We start from the raw sequence: 26,302 nt of genomic DNA, 5'->3' as shown, positions 1-26,302 counted from the left end.
CAAATATGATTTTGTGGAAACATAAACTAAAGACCCCGTTAGCGTAAATGTATTGCGCACGCGCGAGATTGTAAAATCCAAAAAATCCAGATGATTTCCGGAATTTTTTAAAGTAGTTTTCACTGATTATCAATTAGCGAAGCTTAATTGAGAAAAAATAAAAACAAATTGGTGGTGATGATTAAAATATATAAAAGAAAAGGCAATACTCTTCCGATTTATTGGTATTAAAGCTTGAAAATTCGAGTCTATTATTTTAATATAGTAGTATAGATTTGGGCACACATGTAGTATGTTTATTGTCCCTCTCGACAGCATTTTCCCTCAATTTCTTCACGGGGAAAAAGTTGCATCATCACACTTGCTTGTGGACCATCACACTTGCTTTTTGTCCTCACAGTCAGTTATACATTTAGGTGTACAGAAAACGGTTTGCAAGAACCTGTTTGATAAAACTGGTATTGCTTTTGGAATCCACGTCATCTTGAAACAGAAGAGTCAATTAATATTTTATCTTCGACTTTAGTGGATTATTTCCATTTGCTCACGACGAAAGTGAATACACATTTGAGAAAAAAATATCATACAATATTCAGTCGCGGCAGTTTCACTAGTCAACGTTTTAAAGTACATTTGCCTTATTGTATTAAGCTATAGATTTATTCAAATCATTTGAATGAATTTGGGAAAGTCACATGTATATTTTATCGCTTCTCAGTACACTTTAACACGCATAATTTACGTGCTACATTAAACTTTTCTAGCAAACTTACAAGAAATATAGATTAATTATTCAAAATTAGTTTTTAAAAAAACCAAACAAACAGAATCCAAGTTAAACGCATGTTTTTCTGACCGTACAGCTGTGTATATAAATTTCATTTCATTGTTTGCATGTACTATAGTCTATACAATAGATCTAGGGTCAGGAAATAGCTCAGCAGAATACTACAGTCATCTATGAAGCACATTTTTTACCTTCATGTTTCATTATTCATCGCAAATATAGCATGGATGTATACGCTACCGTATATAAAAATAAATATTCTGCCTCAACTAAAATTAATGCGTTGAAAATGATTGAATTTATCGATGAAGCATACTTGCTGAAATATGAAATGGCACACCTGATTAAATAGTGTGTTTCTGACAATTGTTTACATAATAAAAAAAACAAAATGCGATTATTGTGAGATCTCTTAGCCAATTATCGCAGTGATATAGTTTATGCAGTCCTGATACAGTCTGGAAGTTGGTACATAAATTATCGATACCGTGTAAGCAGACAGGGTAACGGCCCATTTAAAATAAAACACAATTTCATACATTGTTTAAATTCATGTATGTGTACAAAATGATAAGCAGCTATAATGCTTGAAATATCTGATAAGATTAAAATTTATTTAGTTATCATACTGAAATCGACACATAGATAAAACATTGCGTGTTACCTGCATACCTAACAGAGTTATCGTTCCTTATCCGCTAGGGTCCCCGTGAGAAATTCTCTTCCGGTCAGGACCGTAGCAATAAACCGTGGCTATTTATAGCCACCGTCTAAAAAAGAGAGGGTCTCATTGGTGTCCTCTCTACAACCATTTGTTGAATTTTGCACATTAATGTAGTAACTTTGTCTCAAAACAGAGTACCTTATTTTATCATACAGTCGGCATGTGATCAATTTTTAGAACAAGAAAATTCCATGCTATACTTAGAACTTCTGTGTCTATGGAGACACATTGACGTTATATTTACGTAATAAATATATAAATAAATGTCAATTAAAAAAAACATGTGCTTAATGTGACCGACATCTCTATACCAGTTCCAATGTTTTTTTTAATTCTATTCTTTTTAGGAGTAGGGTCGGGGTCCAAAAATTCATTACCTGAAATAAAAAAAATATACATGTATTTTTCAATGAAAAGACATCTTTAATGTTCCTCTGTAGACTCACACAAAACTATATCCTGCAAATTGATGGTTTTTTAAGACCAATTTCAAGAATAGAGTACCCTCTTTTGAGACAAAGATACAACTTCATAAGCAAGCTTGGACATTTTTCTCAACAAATGGTTACAAAGTGAACACTAATGATTTATTCAGATTTTTAAACCTTGAGTATGTAGCTGCGAAGCCTGTGGAAGAGCAATGAGTATGACTTTCATTGCTGTAATGCAATACATAGAAAACCTAAAAATAAGTGAATTTTTTTTCTTCAATTTGTGCATAATCGCAAACCACTGCAGCCAGTTTGTATGATTGATAATTTAATCAAGCGATGGTTGAATGGGAACCAAATGTTAATTACTAGCATAAGATCAAACAGGCATAGGTAGGAGAGAGCTATATAAAACTCCAGATTCTCACTTAGATGATGAAATTTAAAACAGTTATTCAAAAGTATTTAATTTCATTAAAAAACAGCTGATTCAACCTTTTCCAACAAATTAAATCAAAATTCGATTTAAAATATTGTACACTAATGATATCCATGTAAATTCTCCGAACATTGTCAACAAAAGTATCAATATCAAGTTAATTATAAAATATTCACTAAGTAAAACAGCTTTCATTAAATGCCCTGAACACTGATTAGTTAGATATCAAAATGTTTGAGGCATATGCATATATTTATAGTTTGTTAATTTGCTGTTATAGGGGAGAAAATGCTCCATGGATGAAAATATACAATTGTCTATATCAATATATGGATGGACATATATTTTCATGAGCTACTGATCAAGTACATCTATGATGAAGTTGGGACAATAATTATATTTTCAAATCAAATTAAAGCAGGAAGAAAAGTAACTTGCTAACAATTGAGAAGACCAGAAAGACAAAAATCATACAGAAATCAAATAAACAATGTAAACAAATAAATTGGTATACAAAAACAAACACAACAGTATAAACATTACAGTGATAACAGTTGTGTTCTTTCTTTCCTGTGACTTGTTTGCGTCACTTCTGAATAGGTTTTCTACAAATGGGACACACTCGTAGCATGCTTGAACAAGATCCACAGGTAAATAGGTGACCACAGGGATCAAGCCTAGTGTCCATTTTACTGTCCAAGCAGATCTTGCACTTGTTCTCAGCTTCTGAAAGAATGATTGATTTATAATCACTACATGCAGGATTATTTTTTCCTGTGTCATAATTTTGTCCGTTTACACTTGCAAATAGTTTTGCCTGGTCTTGAAATCGTCCAAAGACATAAAAATTTATGTAAAATACTAATTAGACAGTGATTTAAACAAAAGGCCCATGGGCCACATTGCTCACCCGAGGAACAATAGGTATGATAAAATCAGCTTAATTGAGTCATAATACAAACTATCTGGACAATATAGTATAATACATGTAGATCCTGTATAAATAAAAATATGATCCCCCCCCCCCCTGAATATTTTATGTTTATTATCACTAGTCCCTTTTCTTACAGGATGACTTGATAATATTATCACATGTTGAGCATTGCAGTTCTCAAAAAGATCCTAAACAATTGTTTATATATAGGATATAAACCTACATCAAACTCTGAAACCCTTGTGAGGCCCAAGAAACATCCAGCGGCCAAAGTCTAAGCAATCTTAAATAAACACCTTGCTGATTAGTTTCTGAGAAGAAGATTTTTTTTTAAGATTTACTCTGTAAATTCCTATGAAAAAAAATTGACCCCCCATTGTGGCCACACCCTTCCCCCGGGGGTCATGATTTTCACAACTTTCAGTCTACACTATACATATGTATATGAGTATGCTTCCACCCGAGTTTCAAATGTCCTGGATGATTAGTTTCAGAGAAGAAAATTTCTTAAGTTTTTTCTATATATTCCTATTTAAAATTTTGACCCCCCCCCCCTTATTGTGGCTCTACCCTACCACCACAAGTCATGATTATCACAAGTTTGAATCTACACTACATGAGGATGCTTTCACACAAGTGTCACATTACCTGGGTTATTAGTAACTTAGAAGATTTTTAAAGATTTACTCGATGTATTCCTATGTAAAATTTCGGCCCCCCATTATGGCCCCACCCTACTCCTAGGGGTCATGATTTTCATAACTTTGAATGTACACTAACTGAGGATGCTTCCACACAAGTTTCAGCTTTCCTGGCTGATTAATTTCTGAGAAGAAAATTTGAAAAGATTTACACTGTATATTCCTATTCAAAATGTTAACCCCCCCCATTCATTGTGGCACAACTCTACCCCTGGTGGTCATAATCTTCACAATGTTGAATCAACAGTACCTGAGGATGCTTCCACACAAGTTTCAGCTTTTTGGCCAAATGGTTCTTGAGAAGATGATTTTTAAGATTTACTCTATATTCCAATGTTAAATTTGCCCCCCCCCCCAAATTGTGGTCCCATCCTACCCCTGGGTGTCAAGATTTTCCAAATTTGAATCTTAACTACCTGAGGATGCTTTCACACAAGTTTCAGCGTTACTGGCAAAATGGTTCTTGAGAAGATTGTTGAATATTTCTAAAATTTTTATTAATAATTCCTAATTACCTCCCCTTTGAAAAGGGCGTGATCCTTAATTTTCACAACTTTGAATTCCCTCTGCCTAAGGGTGCTTTGTGCCAAGTTTGGTTAACATTGGCACAGTAGTTTTTGAGAAGTTGAAAATGTGACAAGTTTACGAAGACACGGACAGACAGACAGACAAAATGTGATCAGAATAGCTCACTTGAGCTTTCAGATCGGGTGAACTAAAAATGGTTTGACATCACCCAGTCTTAAATCCACATGCTGACAATTAAAGGGGGCAAAAACAAATTGAGCAAATATATATTTTCCTTTCAAGAGAGAGAGAGAGAGAGAGAGAGAGAGAGAGAGAGAGAGAGAGAGAGAGAGAGAGAATTATACTTTGAAATACATGCATAAATGTATATGGGGAAAATGGACACTTAAATCATTTAACCAGAACTTGAATGGAAATGGTGTCATCATTATTTATCAAGCTATGGGGTCAAATTAGTATTGAAACAAATGATATTTAAAGGACGACCTTTTAATCTTTCAACCCACAGAGGTCATTCAATTGCCATTGCCGTTTTTTGTAATATATATAAAATTATTATATAGTAAGAAATTAAGACTTTTTATTGTCTGAAATGAACAAAATGCATGGAATAGCCCACGGGACTATCCCACTTAGATTTTGGATGGACCTTGGAAAAAGGGGATTGTCCACAAGTATCAACAACAAATTTTGTCCTTTCCATTATTTATCTTGCTCATACAGGTGACAAGTTGAAGACCACAAAACTATACAGGAGCTTTATAAAAACTGGAATTCAGGTGAAAAACTGAACACTACCCATCAAAAACTGTACAAAAAATGGTAAAAAATTACATCGCTTAAATTCTTCTAAAATGGCACCTTATTTCCAAACTCACATTAAATTTGTTATGGAGTTTTGAATGCTTCAAAATTTCATACATATTGTTTATAGTCACAGTTTCCCCACGAATCACAAAATTAGCTAGTTTAGGTGATAGTTTGTTTACCATGCAACATCGTTTAGTATAATGTGAGAGTTGACGTTTTGTTCATATTACCGATATATACTCACATGTATATGGAATATTGCAAGAGTTGAACTGATTGTTTTTTCTCACAAAAAAGCTAGCGTTTGCTGCAAATTAGAGATACACTAGCCGACACGCCGTGAAATCGATAAGACGTTTTACAGCATGTCTTCAATTCCTTATTTGCTTACAAATCATCTGAACTGAAAATCTTTGAAACATCGTAAAATGTTGTTTGTTTATACATGTATACATGTACATGTATAATGTGAATTTTACAATCCGAGGTCGATCAATTAGCGTGTTTAAGAGAAAGTCAGCAGTAAGTAAAGCGTCAACGTCAATAGTAAATATTGTCTGATGAATATTGAGGTGCCTGTAATAAAATTAATGTTCCTATAGACTGAGTGGGTTACAAAATTAGGTAAATCACAGGATAGTCCAAAATTAAACACATTTGTATCGTAAATTTCAAGTTTTTGGTATGTTAAAAAAACACATGCACACTTGTAGAAGAAAGTGTGCCATTGATCGGTTGAAGTTCAATAAAATGTAATTTATCTAAAATTCATTGTCATTATCTGTTGTGAATTCTTTAGAATAAGCTACAACAAAATAAATATTCTGCCTCAACTAAAATTAATGCGTTGAAAATGAATGAATTTATCGATGAAGCATACTTGCTGAAATATGAAATGGCACATCCTGATAAAATAGTATGTTTCTGACAATTGTTTACATCATAAAAAAAAAACCAAGAAGCGATTATTGTGAGATCTCTTAGCTAATTATCGCAGTGATATAGTTTATGCAGTCCTGATACAGAGTTTAACGTCACAACTGGAAGTTGGTACATAAATTATCGATACCGCGTAAGCAGACAGGGTAACGGCTCATTCAAAATAAAACACACTTTCATACATTGTTTAAATACATGTACGTGTACAAAATGATTAGCAGCTATAATGCTTAAAATATCTGATAAGATTAAAATTTATTTAGTTATCATACTGAAATCGACACATAGATTAAACATTGCGTGTTACCTGCATACCTAACAGAGTTATCGTTCCTTATCCGCTAGGGTCCCCGTGAGAAATACTCTTCCGGCGAGGACCGTAGCAATAAACCGTGGCTATTTATAGCCACCGTCTAAAAAAGAGAGGGTCTCATTGGTGTCCTCTCTACAAACATTTGTTGAATTTTGCACATTAATGTAGTAACTTTGTCTCAAAATAGAGTACCTTATTTTATCATACAGTCGGCATGTGATCAATGTCATGCTATACTTAGAACTTCTGTGTCTATGGAGAGACATTGACGTTATATTTACATAATAAATACATAAATAAATGTCAATTAAAAAAAAACCTGTGCTTAATGTAACCGACATCTCTATACCAGTTCCAATGTTTTTTTAAATTCTATTCTTTTTAGGAGTAGGGTCGGGGTCCAAAAATTCATTACCTGAAATGAAAAACTATACATATTTCATTTTTCGATGAAAAGACATCTTTAATGTTCCTCTGTAGACTCACACAAAACTATATCGTGCATATTGATGGTTTTTTAAGACCAATTTTAAGAATAGGGTACCCTCTTTTGAGACAAAGATACTTCATAAGCAAGCTTTGATATTTTTCTCAACAAATGGTTACAGAGTAAACACTAATGATTTATTCAGATTTTTAAACCTTGAGTATGTAGCTGCGAAGCCTGTGGAAGAGCAATGAGTATGACTTTCATTTCTGTAATGCAATACATAGAAGACCTAAAAACAAGTGAATTTTTTTTTTCAATTTGTGCATAATCGCAAACCACTGCAGCCAGTTTGTATGATTGATAATTTAATCAAGCGATGGTTGAATGAGAACCAAATGTTAATTACTAGCATAAGATCAAACAGGCATGGGTAGGAGAGAGCTATTTAAAACTCCAGATTCTCACTTAGATTATGAAATTTAAAACAGTTTTTCAAAAGTATTTAATTTCATTAAAAAACAGCTGTTAACAGAAACATCTGATTCAACTTTTCCCCACAAATTAAATCAAAATTCGATTTAAAATATTGTACACTAATGATATCCATGTAAATTCTCCGAACATTGTCAACAAAAGTATCAATATCAAGTTAATTATAAAATATTCACTAAGTAAAACAGCTTTCATTAAATGCACTGAACACTGATTAGTTAGGTATCAAAATGTTTGAGGCATATGCATATATTTATATTTTGTTAATTTGCTGTTTCATCAAGATTTTGGTTTTGCATGCACTGTTATGAACGATATGGTATTTCTTGAGAAATAGGGGAGAAAATGCTCCATGGATGAAAATATACAATTGTCTATATCAATATATGGATGGACATATATTTTCATGAGCTACTGATCAAGTACATCTATGATGAAGTTGGGACAATAATTATATTTTCAAATCAAATTAAAGCAAGAAGAAAAGTAACTTGCTAACAATTGAGAAGACCAGAAAGACAAAAATCATACAGAAATCAAATAAATTATGTAAACAAATAAATTGGTATACAAAAACAAACACAACAGTACAAACATTACAGTGATAACAGTTGTGTTCTTTCTTTCCTGTGACTTGTTTGCGTCACTTCTGAATAGGTTTTCTACAAATGGGACACACTCGTAGCATGCTTGAACAAGATCCACAGGTAAATAGGTGACCACAGGGATCAAGCCTAGTGTCCATTTTACTGTCCAAGCAGATCTTGCACTTGTTCTCAGCTTCTGAAAGAATGATTGATTTATAATCACTACATGCAGGATTATTTTTTCCTGTGTCATAATTTTGTCCGTTTACACTTGCAAATAGTTTTGCCTGGTCTTGAATTCGTCCAAAGACATAACAATTTATGAAAGATACTAATTAGACAGTGATTTAAACAAAAGGCCCAGTGCCACATTGCTCACCCGAGGAACAATAGGTATGATAAAATCAGCTTAATTGAGTCATAATACAAACTATCTGGACAATATAGTATAATACATGTAGATCCTGTATAAATAAAAATATGACCCCCCCCCCCCCCCCCACTGAATATTTTATGTTTATTATCATTAGTCCCTTTTATAACAGGATGACTTTATAATATTATCACATGTAGAGCATTGCAGTTCTCAAAAAGATCCTAAACAATTGTTTATATATAGGATATAAACCTACATCAAACTCTGAAACCCTTGTGAGGCCCAAGAAACATCCAGCGGCCAAAGTCTAAGCAATCTTAAATAAACACCTTGCTGATTAGTTTCTGAGAAGAGGATTTTTTTTTAAGATTTACTCTGTAAATTCCTATGAAAAAAATTGACCCCCCCCCCATTGTGGCCACACCCTTCCCCCGGGGGTCATGATTTTCACAACTTTCAGTCTGCACTATACACATGTATATGAGTATGCTTCCACCCGAGTTTCACATCTCCTGGATGATTAGTTTCAGAGAAAAAAAATTTCAAAAGTTTTTTCTATATATTCCTATTTAAAATTTTGACCCCCCCTCCCCTTATTGTGGCTCTACCCTACCACCACAAGTCATGATTATCACAAGTTTGAATCTACACTACATGAGGATGCTTTCACACAAGTGTCACATTACCTGGGTTATTAGTAACTTAGAAGATTTTTAAAGATTTACTCGATGTATTCCTATGTAAAATTTCGGCCCCCCATTATGGCCCCACCCTACTCCTAGGGGTCATGATTTTTATAACTTTGAATGTACACTAACTGAGGATGCTTCCACACAAGTTTCAGCTTTTTGGCCAAATGGTTCTTGAGAAGATGATTTTTAAGATTTACTCTATATTCCAATGTTAAATTTGCCCCCCCCCCCCCCAAATTGTGGTCCCATCCTACCCCTGGGTGTCAAGATTTTCACAATTTGAATCTAAACTACCTGAGGATGCTTTCACACAAGTTTCAGCGTTACTGGCAAAATGGTTCTTGAGGACAAGATTTTTGAATATTTCTAAAAAAAAATTTAATAATTCCTAAATATCTCCCCTTTGAAAAGGGCATGATCCTTAATTTTCACAACTTTGAATTCCCTTTGCCTAAGGGTGCTTTGTGCCAAGTTTGGTTAATATTGGCACTGTAGTTTTTGAGAAATTAAAAAAGTGACAAGTTTACGAAGACACGGACAGACAGACAGACAGACAAAATGTGATCAGAATAGCTCACTTGAGCTTTCAGATCGGGTGAACTAAAAATGGTTTGACATCACCCAGTCTTAAATCCACATGCTGACAATTAAAGGGGGCAAAAACAAATTGAGCTAATATTTTCCTTTCAAAAGAGAGAGAGAGAGAGAGAGAGAGAGAGAGAGAGAATTATACTTTGAAATACATGCATAAATGTATATGGGGAAAATGGACACTTAAATCATTTAACCAGAACTTGAATGGAAATGGTGTCATCATTATTTATCAAGCTATGGGGTCAAATTAGTATTGTAACAAATGATATTTGATATGACGACCTTTTAATCTTTCAACCTACAGAGGTCATTCAATTGCCAGTGCTGTTTTTTGTAATATATATAAAATTATTATATAGTAAGAAATTAAGACTTTTTATTGTCTGAAATGAACAAAATGCATGGAATAGCCCACGGGACTATCCCACTTAGATTTTGGATGGACCTTGGAAAAAGGGGATTGTCCACAAGTATCAACAACAAATTTTGTCCTTTCCATTATTTATCTTGCTCATACAGGTGACAAGTTGAAGACCACAAAACTATACAGGAGCTTTATAAAAACTGGAATTCAGGTGAAAAACTGAACACTACCCATCAAAAACTGTACAAAAAATGGTAAAAAATTATATCGCTTAAATTCTTCTAAAAAGGCACCTTATTTCCAAACTCACATTAAATTTGTTATGGAGTTTTGAATGCTTCAAAATTTCATACATATTGTTTATAGTCACAGTTTCCCCACGAATCACAAAATTAGCTAGTTTAGGTGATAGTTTGTTTACCATGCAACATCGTTTAGTATAATGTGAGAGTTGACGTTTTGTTCATATTACCAATATATACATCACCAATGCTGAATTACAGCAGTAAATGCAACCTAATATAAATTTCAGCACATAAAAATTTAATACTATATCCTTTTTTTCGAGTCTTGGTAAAATGGGTAGGCAAACCCGGGCCGGGGCAAAATAAAAGCCGGGGCAGATCGATATTTTTCAATTTTCTTTGTTAATACTCAACCAATCTCATTGAAATTTTCAGGACATGTCAACAAATAGTATAAGTATATTCGCTGTATATATTTTTGCAAAACAATGTATATTAAGAAATTTATCGACGATTATTGATTTTCAAGTTGGTAAAATGGGTAGGCAAACCCGGGTCGACATTTTACGGTTTTTTGGACTTATTTAAGAAAAAAGTGAACATTTCACGTTTAATTCCGGTAAACCATATAATATACTTATACAAAAATAGTCATTTATTGAACGGAAAGTAAAAATTCTTCAATTAATAACAGTTTTTAAGAAAAACCGGGTCACTAAAACCGGATCCGATCACCCGGGACAAACTTAAAAATTCCGAAATTATGAGGATGTTAGCTTTCACAAATATTGTGACATCGCTCAGCTCTAACCACAAGGAGGTATCCTCATTAGAGCCTAATTTATTAAATTTAAAAGGTAAGTAATGTTTGGTGTTACACATTAATTTAACCTTTAATAAATATTTAAAGAAAATATTAAAAGCACTATTTTTTTTCCTTAAAATTTGTATTTTGTAAATTGTATATAGCACTAATTATTTAAAAGAGCTGTGATTATATGAACGAATAAGCATGCTGGTTTTTTTTTGTTTGTTTTTTTTTTTCGTTTATTTTGTAGGCAAGACTTAGTACTGTTCTTATCGTGATAACCATGACGCCCTAGTATCCAGTGCTTTGCATCACTTTTAGCTAATTATCATAATGAGATGAATCAGTAGTTAATTGATCAAGCAGCTTACATTTGGGCTTGTGTGTGATTAATAAAATAATATTAAAGCTAGGCACAGTATCTATGATCTTTATTACAAAGTAACATTATAAAACTTAACATTAATAAAATCATGTGGGATAACATAGACACGCAACTATTTCGGAATTATCAAGTTTGTCCCGGGTGATCGGATCCGGTTTTAGTGACCCGGTTTTTCTTAAAAACTGTTATTAATCGAAGAATAATTATTTTCCGTTCAACAAAAGCCTATTTCTTATCCGTATTTCATATGTTTTACCGGAATTAAACGTGAAATGTTCAGTTTTTTCTTAAATAAGTCCACAAAACCGAAAAATGTCGACCCGGGTTTGCCTACCCATTTTACCAACTTGAAAATCAACAATCGTCGATAAATTTCTTAATATACAATGTTGTGCAGAAATATTTACAGCGAACACAGTTATATCGATTGGGAACATATCTTGAAAATTTCAATGAGATTGGTTTATTATTAGCAAAGAAAATAGAAAAATATCGATCTGCCCCGGCTTTTATTTTGCCCCGGCCCGGGTTTGCCTACCCATTTTACCAAGACTCCTTTTTTTCATGGTAATAATCATGTTTAATCATCATATAATATTACGTATGGAGAGCTGGGTCAGATTCATGTACATTTTTAAAGTTGGTTGTATAAATATTTTTGATCAAGTTTCGAATCATTAACAGTTAAAATTAGTACCCCTTCAAAAACAAAGCTACCTACATGTAAATGATCGGAAGGTCACGTTAACGGGTGATGTTTTTCCAAACAGTAAGATTTGGGTAAATAATTAGTTACACAATACGAAAGATGTTCAAAATTCACTTAAATGTTGAAATGAATTACAATATTGATCATACATGTAGTTAGTTTAGAAAACATAACTGCAAAATTATTAAATCTAATTTTATTTTTATTTCAATTCAATGATTAAAAAAAAAATGCAAGGTTATTTCGTTAATTTAAAACCTCTTTTACACACGGCCTCCAAAAGTTGGGATAGACAACTCAGTCGCTTTTGATTCGTATTGGCGTAGCTCGATACGATATGAAATAGATTCGGACTATCAGAGAGGTGTTAATTTCGCACGCTGGTATTACAGACCTTTTAATTTGCATATTCATAATTTTGGGAGTCAGAAATCTACCCCTGTCAGTAACCTATCAAATTTTTAAACTGATTGATATATTTCCAATTGAGTAATTTGTTAACTTGACTAAGCAATCCCTATTAAAGAAAGATAATTATACAAACTGAACTTCACACAAACCTTCTGATGATCCTGGTTTCTCACTGTCACTGAGTTTCTTGGTTAGGGCACCGCCTGCCGTTCCTGCTGCAGTACCAATCAGAAGGTTTGTAGCAGTGGATATCCCAGCCATCCCTGCTGATTGTAAAGCACTGAATAACCCCCCAGCAGCCACACCACCGCCATTAGCAATGGCTGCCCAAGACATCCACTGTGCGGCAATTGATCCCACCCCAATACCACCAGCGGTAAAACCTGCCACAGATAAGACAAGAGGTGCCGCTGCTACCGCAAGGCCACCAGCCACCACACCCCCACCTATCACCTTGGTGTAATGCCATAAATTGCCTACAACAAAATTTTTTTAAAAATTGGAAAATTTCATATCAAGCAAATATACCAAGAACTGCATATTTCTCCACAACACCCCCCACCCCTTCCCCCCCCAAAAAACTCAATTCTGTTTCCAGCAGAGATCTAAAATAGAATAAACAACAATGCTTATGCACCTACCGTTACTCTCTTCCTGGACTTGTTTCATCATCTCCACCATCTTTTCATACTTCTTATCAAGTTCCGCTTTATAATCTGTTAAAATAATAAATTAAATGGAGTTTTGATATTTTCGATTAAGCATTTCTTTCACAAAAACCACAATTCAAAAAGGAATTTTATACCAATAGTGCCAAAAAATAAACACTGCGTTGGTCTCAGGCCCAAAAAATTGAACAAATAATGAGGCAGGTATTTTGTTTTTATTGCAAGATTTGCATAGGGTAAAAGCTCAATTTTCCTATTTAATTTAGAATTGAACATGAGCCTTTCCCTTTTCAATAGAATTAATAAATGCAACTATTGCAGCATTTGACATAATGTGGCAGTGCCTAAAAAACAAACACATTTATTTATTTTGGCCACAAACATATTTATTTATTTTGGCCTAATTTTTTTCTTTTCCCTTTTATTAATGAGGGAAACTGGACTTTTGTTTTACTTATACATGTAAATATAATAAAGTAAAACACGCTTATAACGAAGTCCCAGGGACGGCCAATTTAACTTCATTATAAGCGTTATTCGTTATATCCGTCAAGTTTACAACATGAAATAGAGTCACGGGGAATGAAAATCACTTCGCTGTAAACGTCAATTCATTATAAGCGTGTTCGCTATAACCGTGTTTTACTGTATACTTATTATAAATATTCCTATGAAGTTGTAACTGAAAGGTTTATTCTCTTTTTAGCCAAAACAATTTGAATCAATTTTTCTTCACAATATAATAAGAATCAATTCTAAATTTTTAAGTTGGATCTAACGGGAAGTAGATGTTGGCCACTCAGCCTCCTTAAAAATCTGTCGCATGACAGAAGTGATATTACAAACACAAACGATAAAGTTATCAAGTAACAAAACAACCATTTCCCATCAGTTTGATTCTTGTAGGATATCAGACTACCATTGAGGCAACTAAGTGAGACCAAATCTTACCTGATTGACTGACTATAAAGGCTTCATGCATCTCGCCTCCCACCTCATATCGGGCCATACAGAAATCATGTTTCTTAAGATCAGCTTCCATTCCAGTACGACCCAGCTTGTCCTGTACCTTTTTCAAAAGGATTGGGGGACTGTGTTTATTTTCCTCCAAAAAGAACACCAGCACCCACACTGAAATACAGATATGACCCTTCATTTTAACAAATCTTGTATCCAAACTTGAAAGCCCTTCTCAAAGGATACTTTGTGCCAAGTTTGGTTGAAATTGGCCCAGTGCCCAGTGGTTCTTGAGAAGAAGTCGAAAATGTAAAAAGTTTACACATGGACACTTGCCTGACAAAACAGGATCAGAATAGCTCACTTAAGTTTTCAGCTCAGTTAAGCTAAAAAGGTGATAAAAAATGCTAAAATTCAGCTTTTAATTGAGCTAAAAACAGTGTTTGAGACTTCAAACTCTCTTAGAGATAAACATGCACTGGTAATTGAGACACCATAGTTTGAGATACTAAATTAAGTTCAACTGCACGAGTATAGCAGAGAATGTTTACAAAGCAATAGGAGATACTTTTATTTATATTCAAACACAAATGAGGCCAAGTGTAGGTTGTAAAAAAAAATACAAAAACAAAACAAGAGATGTTTGTGAAACACTTATGCTCCCCTCCCTGGGAAACATTCACAAAGAAAATGAACGTAAACTGTAAATATTTGTAATTTTTCCGAGGGCCATAACTGTTGAAAATGGCTCGATCGTACCCAATATCGATCTTGACCTAGATATTATCATAATAAACCTGTATACCAAATTTCATTTCAATATGTTCATCCCCTGCGAAGAAAATGAGCAGAAACTGCAAATAACTGGAATTTTTCTACGTCCAAGGCCCATTACTCTGTTGAAAATGGCTCGATCGTACCCAATATCGAACTTGACCTAGATATTATTATAATAAACCTGTATACCAAATTTCATTTCAATATGTTCATCCCCTGCTCATTAAATGAGCGGAAACTGCTAAAAAAACTGAAATTTTTCTACGTCCAAGGGCCATTACTCTGTTGAAAATGGCTCGATCGTACCCAATATTGAACTTGACCTAGATATTATCATGATAAACCTGTATACCAAATTTCATTTCAATATGATCATCTCCTGCGAAGAAAATGAGCGGAAACTGCAAATAACTGGAATTTTTCTACGTCCAAGGGCCATAACTCTGTTGAAAATGGCTCGATCGTACCCAATATCGAAGTTGACCTAGATATTATCATAATAAACTTGTATACTAAATTTCATTTCAATATGTTCATCCTCTGCTAAGAAAATGAACGAAAACTGATGGTGGACCGACCGACCGACCGACCGACCGACAGACAGCAGCAAAGCAATATGCCCTCCCTTCTTCAAAGGGGGGCATAACAATTTAATACTGTATACAGGGAAATATTTGCCCCCGTAATTTTTCACTCCATTGCCTTTGCTATCAGAAGGCAAATTTAACACATATACTGTGAAAAACATTGAAAAAAACCCTGAGTTTATACTTAAAAATAGTATCTATTTTTAATTAACAGTTTTCTGGGTGGATTTCATGATAGGTCAATACCATTTGCAAAGAAAGAAAAGGCCAAAAATATAATATACAACAGGGCGAGAATAACCTTGATTATAACAGGGCAAAAATAACCCTAACGTAAAACTGTTTATTAATCGAGTAGGTCAATAAAACATTTGATTTTCTCTACATTGGACTAAAAATAGATCTCCAATTAAAAATTGTGTTTCTCCATTTGTTCAGCTATGGCTACAAACTAAAATCTTCACTTGATAACACTCAATTTGATATGTCTGTATCAATTTATTGCTGAATCATATAATTAAACAAGGAGTCTTGGTAAAATGGGTAGGCAAACCGGGGGGAAGGGGGGGGGGCAAAATAAAAGCCGGGGCAGATCGAGATTTTTCAATTTACATCCGATTCGATAATAATTAACCAATTTCATTGAAATTTTCAGGATATGTTACAGATGAGTAAGTAATTTGTATTTGATGCAAATTTTGCTTCATACCAATGCTAATTCCGGAATTAATTGACGATTAATTGACGATTGTTGATTTCCAAGTTGGTAAAATGGGTAGGCAAACCCGGGTCGACATATTTCGGGTTTGTGGACTTATTTAAGAAGAGACTTACCTTAGTATTTTATGTTTAATTCCGTTAAAACATATGAAATACTAGTTAGAAATTGACATTTATTGAACGGAAAGTAATCATCCAGCGATTAATAACATGTTTTAAGAACAAGTGAAAAGCTGTCAATGTGACAGTAAACCAGGTTTTCTTTTATGTGAACTGTATCCATAATCCATGTCAACCCGTAGCCAGTGAAATGGAGTACCCTATATGCAAGATTTTGCCAAAGCTAGTATTTTTTTCATAAATTATCGGAAATCAAAATCCTAGCAATATGCACACCTCTGATATATGTACAATTGATCTGCAAAAGAACAACTTCCTATCTTGAGAACTGTAGGAGGAGTTATCCGTACAATGAGGTACCCTATATGCAATATTTTGCCCAAAAATGACTAAGTTCAAAAGCTGGAATTTTTTTGATAAATTATCAGAAATCAAAATCCTAGCAATATGCACACCTCTGACATATGTACAATTGATCTGCAAAAGAACAACTTCCTATCTTGAGAACTGTAGGAGGAGTTATCCGTACAATAAGGGTACCCTTTTGGCCGCCGCCCGCCCACCCGCCCACCATTTTCACCATTTTAATAACCGGATTTTTCCGTTGGAAAACCGGGTTAAAAACCGGGTCATTAAAACCGGATCTGATCACCCGGGACAAACTCAAAAATTCTGAAGTGAGGATGTTAGCTGTCACAAATATTGTGACATTGCCCAGCTTTAACCGCAAGGAGGTATCCTCGTTAGAACCTTGATTAATTAATAAATTTGAGAAAAGTGATAAATAATCATTTTTAGGTGTTACTCATCAATTTTTTCCTTTCAAAATTGATAAATGAACATTATTTTTATATATTATAGTTTTTGAAATTTTATTTAGAACTAATTATTCAAAAGACTAAGCATGCTTAGGTTTTATTTATGTGTTTTTTAATAATATTATTTTGTAGTAAGTACTGTTCTTTTCGTGGTTAACACGGCATCCTACCAGGGCACAGACTTAGTTTGCCCATAGAAAAAAAACCCATTATCTTACAAGCACCAATGTTAGGATAGAGATAAAAACAACTGGGAAATTATATTTACATATCCTTAGGTGTGAGGGGCTCAGATGCACACTAGGGACAGGTGAATAGGAAAATGTCGCCTTATTTGCTACATCTGCACATTTCTGATGATACCATTGCATAAATCAGATAATAAATATCCATGTGGGATAACATAGACACGCAATTATTATGGAATTATCAAGTTTTTCCCATGTGATCGGATCCGATTTTAATGACCCGGTTTTTCTTAAAACATATCATTTATCGCAGAAATGTCAATTTCCATTAAAGAAATCTATATTTTTAAAAATTATTTCATATGTTTAAACGGAATTAAACATGAATCATTAAGTTTCTTCTTATTAAATAAATCCACAAACCCGTAAAATGTCGACCCAGGTTTGCCTACCAATTTTACCAACTTGAAAATCAACAATCATCAATAAATTCCAAAATACGCATTGTTGTGCAGCAAAATTTATATCGAATACAAATATACTGGTCCGTAAAATTTAAAAATTAAAATTCTAATGAGATTCGCAGATTAGTAACGAAGAAAATTGAAAAATCTCTATCTGCCCCGGCTTTTATTTTGCCCCGGCCCGGGTTTGCCTACCCATTTTACCAAGACTCTAAAACAAGTATTGCTGGGTTTTATTCGATCATCACGATGATTAAGCTACCCTCGAAGCACAATATTCACCTTTGGCTCGGTGAATATCATACTTCTTGGGTAGCTAAATTATCATATTGCCCTAAAAAAAACAGCAACAATTGCTTAATATTCATGTATGTGTACATACCTGTTTTCTTTACAGGTGTTTGTGCCTGTCTCTTTTCTTTTTTTTCTTCACATTCATTTCGGCATGATTCCTCTACAAAATCTGTAAAAATAAACATTAAATCAATATTAAAGTAACAAGCATTCTGAGAGTATTGCATATTAAGCAATACACGTCCCCTACAGGTTTGTAGAAATTTGTGAAAACAATGCACTGTTATGCAGAATATCATTTCTTACCGTCTCAACAGACCAACCCGATAACGAACCCGATTGTAATAATACATAAAACCCTGTCGATTAAATTTACAACCCAATGCATGACACTATTTTACAGGACTTATTTGTTTGTTAGAAACAATAAAAGGAATGGTCCAAGAAATGCACAATATTATTACTGACAACATACTTTCCTCGTTTATTTGATACACACCAAGCCTGATAACGAACCCGAACATTAAAAAATTGGAATATAAAAAATCAATTTTCTCGAAAATGTCAACCAGACGCTACAAAAGTGTAAACTTGATCTGTAGTTTGACATTTTGAAGCTGTTCAGCAAATTTCATATTATTCCTCAAATGCATAAAGAAAAAAAGTGTGGAAAACTGAAGTGGGACAGACAGACAGATGGATGGATGGACGGACGCAGAGAAAAGCTATAGTCCCCTCCGATGAAAACTGGTAGGGGACTAATAATAATGAAAGCTAGACTCTTTCTCTGTCATGCAGCGTGTTTTAAATTATTAACAATTTAGGCTTATTGTCAAAGGAAGTTCAATAAAACCTTTTTTTATCAAGTTTATAACATTAAAAACCAGTGAAGAACATTCAAATTTTTAAAATTTATCGAAGCCTAAATTTTATCGAGTTGTTTTTGATAATTTTGAACTGCATTCTTATGTTGATGTATTTAAAAGGAAAATAGACAGATCAGTGTTTAGTAGTTTAAAAATTAAGTTCACACAATGTTGCTTTAGAAAAAAGTAGACACTTATCATTTCCAGACTTTGTATCTATTGTAACAGTTGAGCAAATTAAGATGAATTTCATTTTTTATTCAGCTGTTCTAAATATACTTACTAGTATTCCTTTGAGGGCAGCTTTCGAAAGAAATTTATATACATGTTTTCATTCTAGAAATACTTTTATAAAAATGTCAGTCATCCTTAAGGTTAAGTTCTGTCTGAACAGTGTTGAAAATAACTCTCTCATTTATCAAAAAATGCACTTCATAAAGAAACAGTGCATTAGCTTAATTGTAAGAACTTTTTTCCTCTCATGTGAATGTGAAATACAATAATGTATCTTTCATACTGATGTGTAATAAAAACAAAACCTCTGTTTATGCATATATTCATTTGGGCCTTTGCCAATTATTGTAATTGTGTTTGGGCCAATAACATATTTGTATCACAGTCAACACATATTAAATTAAAAACTATATATTATATCATAATTATCTCATTTCTTTTTTATTTCTTTTAGGGTTAAGGGGGGGGGGGGGTGGTGAGCTGGATTTTAGGGTGGGGTTGTTGATAAATTATACAGTACTGATAATGTATTAATTTTTTTTTATTCATTCTCCTCTATTTAATTCTTTTCTGTTGGCATCTTTAAGATGATTAAGGCAAACCAAAAACTTGCCTGATCCTTTCGCTATCTCGCCGTCTTCATTGCTGGCCTTGTCCAAACAAACATCATTCTCCTGAAGATCAGATTTACCTCCATCATCCCCTGACATGTCCTGTGTTTTTCCTAGAGAATATGAGAGTACATTATATACATGTGTCAAAAATTAAGTACCGTTACATTCAAAATGAAACTTTCTATTCTGATATCTATTTTTTGGTCAAATTTCTTGTACGGTACAGCCAGTACAGTGAATTTGAGATGATCCCCAATTCCAGGTCAGATTGATCCATTAATATATTTTGCAAAGTTGTCTAATTTATATATCTAATTTCAACAATATGGCATTTAGTCCGAAATATCTGACGTTTTCCTGGCTTTTTTAACGATGTTTTCCTGGCATGTAAATTTCAAAATTGTTATAAAAGCCAGGAAAACGTCAGATATTTCGGACTATACTGCATTAAATGAATACAAGTAACCCAGAATTGGAGACGACCTGGAATTGGTGACTTCACTGTAAATATCAAATGCAATAATTTTTTTTTGTGAAGTAAATTTATTATAATTAGGGATATGAATCTATTAATTTTAAATGGGCTATAATTCATATAATTATAACATGTTAATTAGGTAATTTTTCCCCCATGCAGGCTGTTGTACAGTACGCTGTTAAATGCATAACGGTCTTCATGCAAACAGAAGATTTAGAGATAAAATTTAAAATTGGACAGTAAATTTAAAAAAGCTTGTTTAGACTAACACAAACTGTATAAGCTAATTATGTTAAGCATTAAAGCTGTAACTGCAAAACTGTAGCTCCACGGGAAATTCAGGTTGATTCAGGTTGAGTATTTCTCAGCTCAACTCAAATTCCTCTTGGAACTAAAGCTCTGCAGCTACAGCTTGTGGTAATCTTAAACACGTTGTAAAACTCATAAAAGCTTCTAAAATAATTGTCGTTAACACTTGTGCAGCTGTTGGGTTAAAGACATAACTGTTTTCGATGTTAGTAAAACAAACCTCAGAACTCAATGTAGTAGCTCACTTGTTGAAATTTAGAAGTCTAACTGTCTTCGTCAGCTGTTAAAAAGCATGTAAAAAGCACGCATTCCAATTCTACTTTCACTTTCGTGTTGTTTTCAGAGAAACGCAGACCGAAAGTAGTGGATTTAGTTTCGTATTTTGCAAAATAGCCTTGGCTGTTCGGTAAATAAAGGGAATAAATTTTAATAAAGTAAATATCATGTCTATTTCATAATACATGGCTTTTCATATATTAGAACCAAACCATTAGTTCGAAACTAATTATACTTGGAAAAATGTAAAACTGACATCACAGTCATGTTTATAAATATTGTCAGATGGTAAATTACATGAATTGATGCAGGATATCGTGTCTTAAAATCAATGTCATCGACCTAAGGAAGAAGTAAGTTCTTGTACATGTTAAATATTATGTAGTTTGTTGATTATTTGCCTCATGGGTTACTATATACAGCTTTCAACCCCCGACCCCCCCCCCCCCCCCCCCCTGCAACCTCCGTTTTTAGCCCACCTGAGCTGACGACTTTAGTGAGCTTTTCTGATAATTTTTTATCTGTTGTCCGTCTGTTTGTCCAAAAACTTTTCACATTTTCTGATTTTTCAACATCTTTTCCTGAACCACTGCACTGAGCCAATTTCAACCAAACTTGGCACAAAAACCCCAAGGTAAAGTGGATTCAAAGTTGTGAAAATTAAGGATCACGCCCTTTTTCAAGGGGAGATAATTGGGAATTATTGGAAAATTTTGAGAATTGAAAAAAATCTTCTTCTCGGGAACTAATCAGCCAGCAAAGCTGAAACTTATGTGGAAGCATTCTCATGCAGCTATAGTGTAGATTCAAAGTTGTGAAAATCATGACCCCTGGGGGTAGGATGGGGCCACAATTTTTACAAAGGGATATTGAGTAAATTTTTAGAAATCTTCTAAGAACCTAATCAGCTGGGAAAGCTGAAACTTATGTGGAAGCATCCTCAGTTAGGGCACATTCAAGTGGGTTCAAATCATGATCCTTGGGGGTAGGGTGGGGTCACAAAGGGGGTGGGGGGGACAAATTTTTACATAGGAATATATAGAGAAAAATCTTTAAAAAAACAACAACATATGCTTAGAAAACTTGTTAAAATCAAAATCTTGAGGATTTGGATGGGACCACATTGTACAAAGGAAAATATTTTAATTATTCACAAAAACTGAAATTTCATCATAATTACATGGTTTTACTTATGTGCAAGCCTTTTGACATATTGACGATTCTTAAAAATTGTTTAGACTCTGGCCCCTGGCCGATTCTTGTGCCTCACAAGAGGTTCAGAGTTTGATGTAGGTAACACTTTAGGATCAATTTTAGAACTGCAATGCTCAACATGTGATTTGACTATAAACTCATCCTGTCAGAAAAGGGACTTGAATATAAACTTAAAAATGTCAAGGGGGGAAAATGGATTTTTATTTTTTCAGGATCTACATGCATTATACCACATTGTTCAGATATTTTGTATTATGACTCCATAAAGCTGATTTTATCATGCCTACTGTTGCTCAGGTGAGCGATGTGGCCCATGGGCCTCTTGCTTTCTATGCTTTTAGTGTGGGTGCTCGTAGTTTTTCTGGAAGAAGATGTGCTGAGTCATCCGATACGTCTGGAAGAGGTACAGGACTTGATTGGGCGTAATGGAGTCGAGGCTGATCTTCAGGAAAGGGATGAGTGCCTGGCCAGATATTATGTTGGGGACCAATTGCGCGCTGCTCTAATTTACAAACGATCAGGTCAGTTTTAAACTGGTTTTTGAAATTCTTGTTTATAATTTTCAGTCTGAATGAGAATGAAATTTCATTCCCTTGCACCAAAGATACAACAGTACTTTGAAATTATCATAGTCCATGGGGGGGGGGGATCAATTTTCATGTTTATTATTGTTTGTGGGTCACCCTTATCCAGGAAGTTGCAACCCAACTTCCATTTTTTTTTTCATTTACCGGGAATCTAACTAGTGACACCTAGACAAGTCGCTCACAAACCAGTAAAATATTGCTATTCAGTTTTCTTCTTCTGAATCACTTTTCTTAATGTTTAGGCAAGTTTTTTTTTAATAAACCATATTACAGCTACAAAGTGAATAAAAAAAAGGGTTAATTAATTAATAAATCCTTATTTGTCAATAAAAAATTCATATATGAATGCTTAACATTGATTTATTTTCATTCATATCAGAGAATCTTGAGGAGCTGAAAAAGGAATATGAGAAAGTAATGGAGATGATAAAACAGAAACCTAAAGAAAAGAGTAAGTGCATGAGCATTGAGTAGTATGGTCAATGTCTTAAAGCAAAATTTTCATTGCAGTCACTGGTGTTTGAATATTCTACAATGAAGATGTGGTTGGTTCTGGATATTTACATGTAATTTAATTTTTTCTTCTTGTAGGTAAATTTTGGCGTTACTCTAGGGTGATAGGTGGTGGTGTGTTGGTTGGTGGTTTGGCGGTGGCAGCAGCACCATTCGCCTTGTCTGCGGCAGGTTTCTCCACTGGTGGCATTGTGGCAGGTTCCCTTGCTGCGCGGTTGATGTCTATGGCCGCCATTGCAAATGGTGGTGGTGTGGCGGCAGCAAGTACCGGGGGGTGGATTGCGGCTTTTCAATCTGCTGGAGCTGCTGGGATATCAGCATCTACAAATTTTCTGATTGGCTCAACGGCTGGCACGTTGGGTGGTTTTTTTGCCTCTCGGTTTGGTAAAAGGAGTACTTCTAAGCAAGGTTTGTATGAATTTTAACTTTTCCCTTTTTCTGTCTCCTTTTGATGCATTGACCAATTGTCCTTATCACTCTCTCATGGACAACCCTTAGTAGACTATTTCAACTGAATTTTAAACAGCTCTTGTTTGTTTTTGACCTAATTTAATTACAGGTCTAAACAAATCAAACATGTTGGAAATTACATAGCAATGGATTTGTAATAAATTATAAATTTTATAGAAATTTTAAAAAGATTTGAATCACATACCATTAAAAAAATGCAGGTGCTAAAGGAGTGTGAAAATTTAAACTGAATGCTGTGCAAATACAACACTATTTAGAATAATTTTACCACAGATAACTTAGTTAATATGATAACTTGTTAATCAATCTCATCATCTAAGTCTTTCAAATCTCTTGTGCCGTTAAATCATGTGTCCAAAGAAATTGAGACTGCCGTCCTTGATTTACATCATTTTGTAGTCAAAATGAACAGACATGATGTAATTTTATATTAGTAATTCTAATTTCATATGAATTTAAGACAAAAAGATCATGTCTAACTCATACTTTAAAGAGATTAATATAGTCGTTTTGAAAAGCTCAGTATAGGTAAATTCTTTTTTTTTTCCTATTCAGGAAAGTTCCCAGACAAATCGGAGGGGTTACCAACTGGAAATAGAACTCGCCCAACAGACAACGAGACCTCAAGTGATCCGTCTTTGGAAGAATCCAGGAAAACCACTGATTTATTTGTGGACATAAAACAATCTAATAGTCTTCCAACATCCAAGACAGAAAGTTGCTCTTCCCTGGACTCTACAGATCAAAACCAAGATGAAGAGTACTTGAGTGCTGACTTCCAAAACATTAGCTTGAATGCAGGTAATTTTATTTTGTTCCGACTTCTGAGTACCTTGCCTGTTTTAAATAACTTCAGAGAGTGAAGTGTTGATATTCAAAACATTAGCTTGAATGCAGGTAATTGTACTCAACCAATGAAATTTTCAGTTTTTAAATGCTATTGATTGATTGGATGATTTAAATCTTAGATAACTAATCAAAAGCGTGGATTATTTGAAATCAGCTTTCAAATAACTTTCACTTTCTGCTATTTTAACATTGAATATGTCAATTAGTCTATCACTTCAGTCAATATCAGTTAATCAATCAATCAATCTTTCAGATGAAGCTGAGCAATTATATCGTCAGAACCAGCAACTTCAGGAAGAGAAGCAGTGTAAGATCTGCTTGGACAGTGAGATGGACACTTTGTTTGAACCCTGTGGTCACCTGTGTACCTGTAGATCCTGTGCAAGCATGTTACGAGTGTGTCCCATCTGTAGAAAACACATCAAAAAGCTACACCAAGTTTACAGGTCCTAGGTACTCTGCAGTTCTGCACATTTGGCATCGTGCTTGATTGATGTTTTATATATATATATATATATATATATATATATATATATATATATATATATATATATATATATATATATATATATATATATATATAATCATTTTAACAAGGCCTTGGACTTTCAGCAGGACGTATCTATCTATTTCTATTGCGTCAAAACAAGTTAAAATGACGCTGGTTTCAAGTGAAATATACACCGTTGCATAGTCATAGCTCAAAAGACGGACAAATCTTGTTGATTTCAAAGAGCAATGGCTGGGTGGCCTACAATTAGATAGACAGGCCTACGTCACAATGCTGTTTGACACCAACTACCCAAAGTCCAAGCTCTTGTTAAAATGGTTCTATATATATTGTTAATTTATTTTAAATGTTGAAAATCCTACTATCAGTTTAACAGTTGGGTTTTTATGTTTGTTCTCTACATACAGTACATGTACAATGCATTCCTTTTAATAATTTGCCTTAAATTAAGGCAGTTGGAAGGACTCATTCCCATAGCAAAAATGGGCATCATTTTTTTGAGAGCAGGAAAGCTTACATGCTCCAAATTGTCGTTACATTAAAAAATATTATAAAAATCAATTGCTAAAAATCCTCAAAAGATCCTCTCCATCTTCACTAGCCAAGGGGTTTACGATCCGCTCCTCTCCTCTAGAGGAGCGGATCGTAAACCCCTTGGCTAGCGAAGATGGTGTCATCACCCGCAGTTGGCCGCTTGGAAATTTCCTTATGTTCATGACATGTATATAGAAGTTCCTTTCAATGCCATGGAACTAATTACTCTTTAATTTCTAACTTTCATTTTTGTTTCAGATTTTTCATGTTTTTATTTGTTTTGCCAATATGATTTATAATCATGGCTTATGTATATGTACATGTTTTTTGCATATATCATATTCATTTGTATATAGAATTGCCATCAAAGATTTATTTATTATTTTGTTATGCAATTGCAAGAGGAAAAAAGGGATTTGAAGGTTGTTATTTGCATAATAAACATATGCAAAAAGTGATTTGATGGTTGTTATTTTCAAATTAAACAAATGCAAACAAGGGCTATATATTCATATTAAATATTCTGTTACCTTGAAAACAAATGAGTACCAAT

At 33.9% G+C, this 26,302-nt stretch overlaps 3 protein-coding genes across 4 annotated transcripts in view; 1 reads left to right on the top strand and 2 right to left on the bottom strand.

Annotated features, from left to right (window-relative positions):
* LOC128173818 (uncharacterized) overlaps positions 1–26,302 on the bottom strand; it is a 139,829-nt gene that overhangs the window by 84,351 nt on the left and 29,176 nt on the right. The window lies entirely within an intron of this gene.
* LOC128173815 (uncharacterized) lies at positions 7,515–21,154 on the bottom strand. Its single transcript, XM_052839484.1, has 7 exons — positions 21,014–21,154; positions 20,006–20,116; positions 18,381–18,461; positions 14,319–14,498; positions 13,341–13,415; positions 12,849–13,175; positions 7,515–8,311 (listed from the first exon to the last, which is right to left on the bottom strand). The coding sequence occupies exons 2-7, from the start codon at positions 20,100–20,102 to the stop codon at positions 8,172–8,174; spliced, it is 900 nt and encodes a 299-aa protein (XP_052695444.1). The 5' UTR covers positions 20,103–20,116; positions 21,014–21,154; the 3' UTR covers positions 7,515–8,171.
* LOC128173813 (uncharacterized) lies at positions 21,288–25,217 on the top strand. Of its 2 annotated transcripts, XM_052839482.1 has the most exons (6): positions 21,288–21,422; positions 22,626–22,805; positions 23,251–23,322; positions 23,463–23,792; positions 24,411–24,656; positions 24,958–25,216. In XM_052839482.1, coding segments are annotated over exons 1-6 (1,029 nt in total). In that variant the 5' UTR covers positions 21,288–21,421; the 3' UTR covers positions 25,158–25,216. The 2 variants fall into 2 exon arrangements, with proteins under 2 accessions (XP_052695442.1, XP_052695441.1); XM_052839481.1 differs by lacking the exon at positions 21,288–21,422 and having other exon boundaries at positions 22,130–22,805; positions 24,958–25,217.

Source organism: Crassostrea angulata, chromosome 2, assembly GCF_025612915.1.
Source record: "Crassostrea angulata isolate pt1a10 chromosome 2, ASM2561291v2, whole genome shotgun sequence".
Lineage (NCBI taxonomy): Eukaryota > Metazoa > Mollusca > Bivalvia > Ostreida > Ostreidae > Magallana > Magallana angulata.
This window is presented reverse-complemented; position numbering and strand designations above follow the sequence as displayed.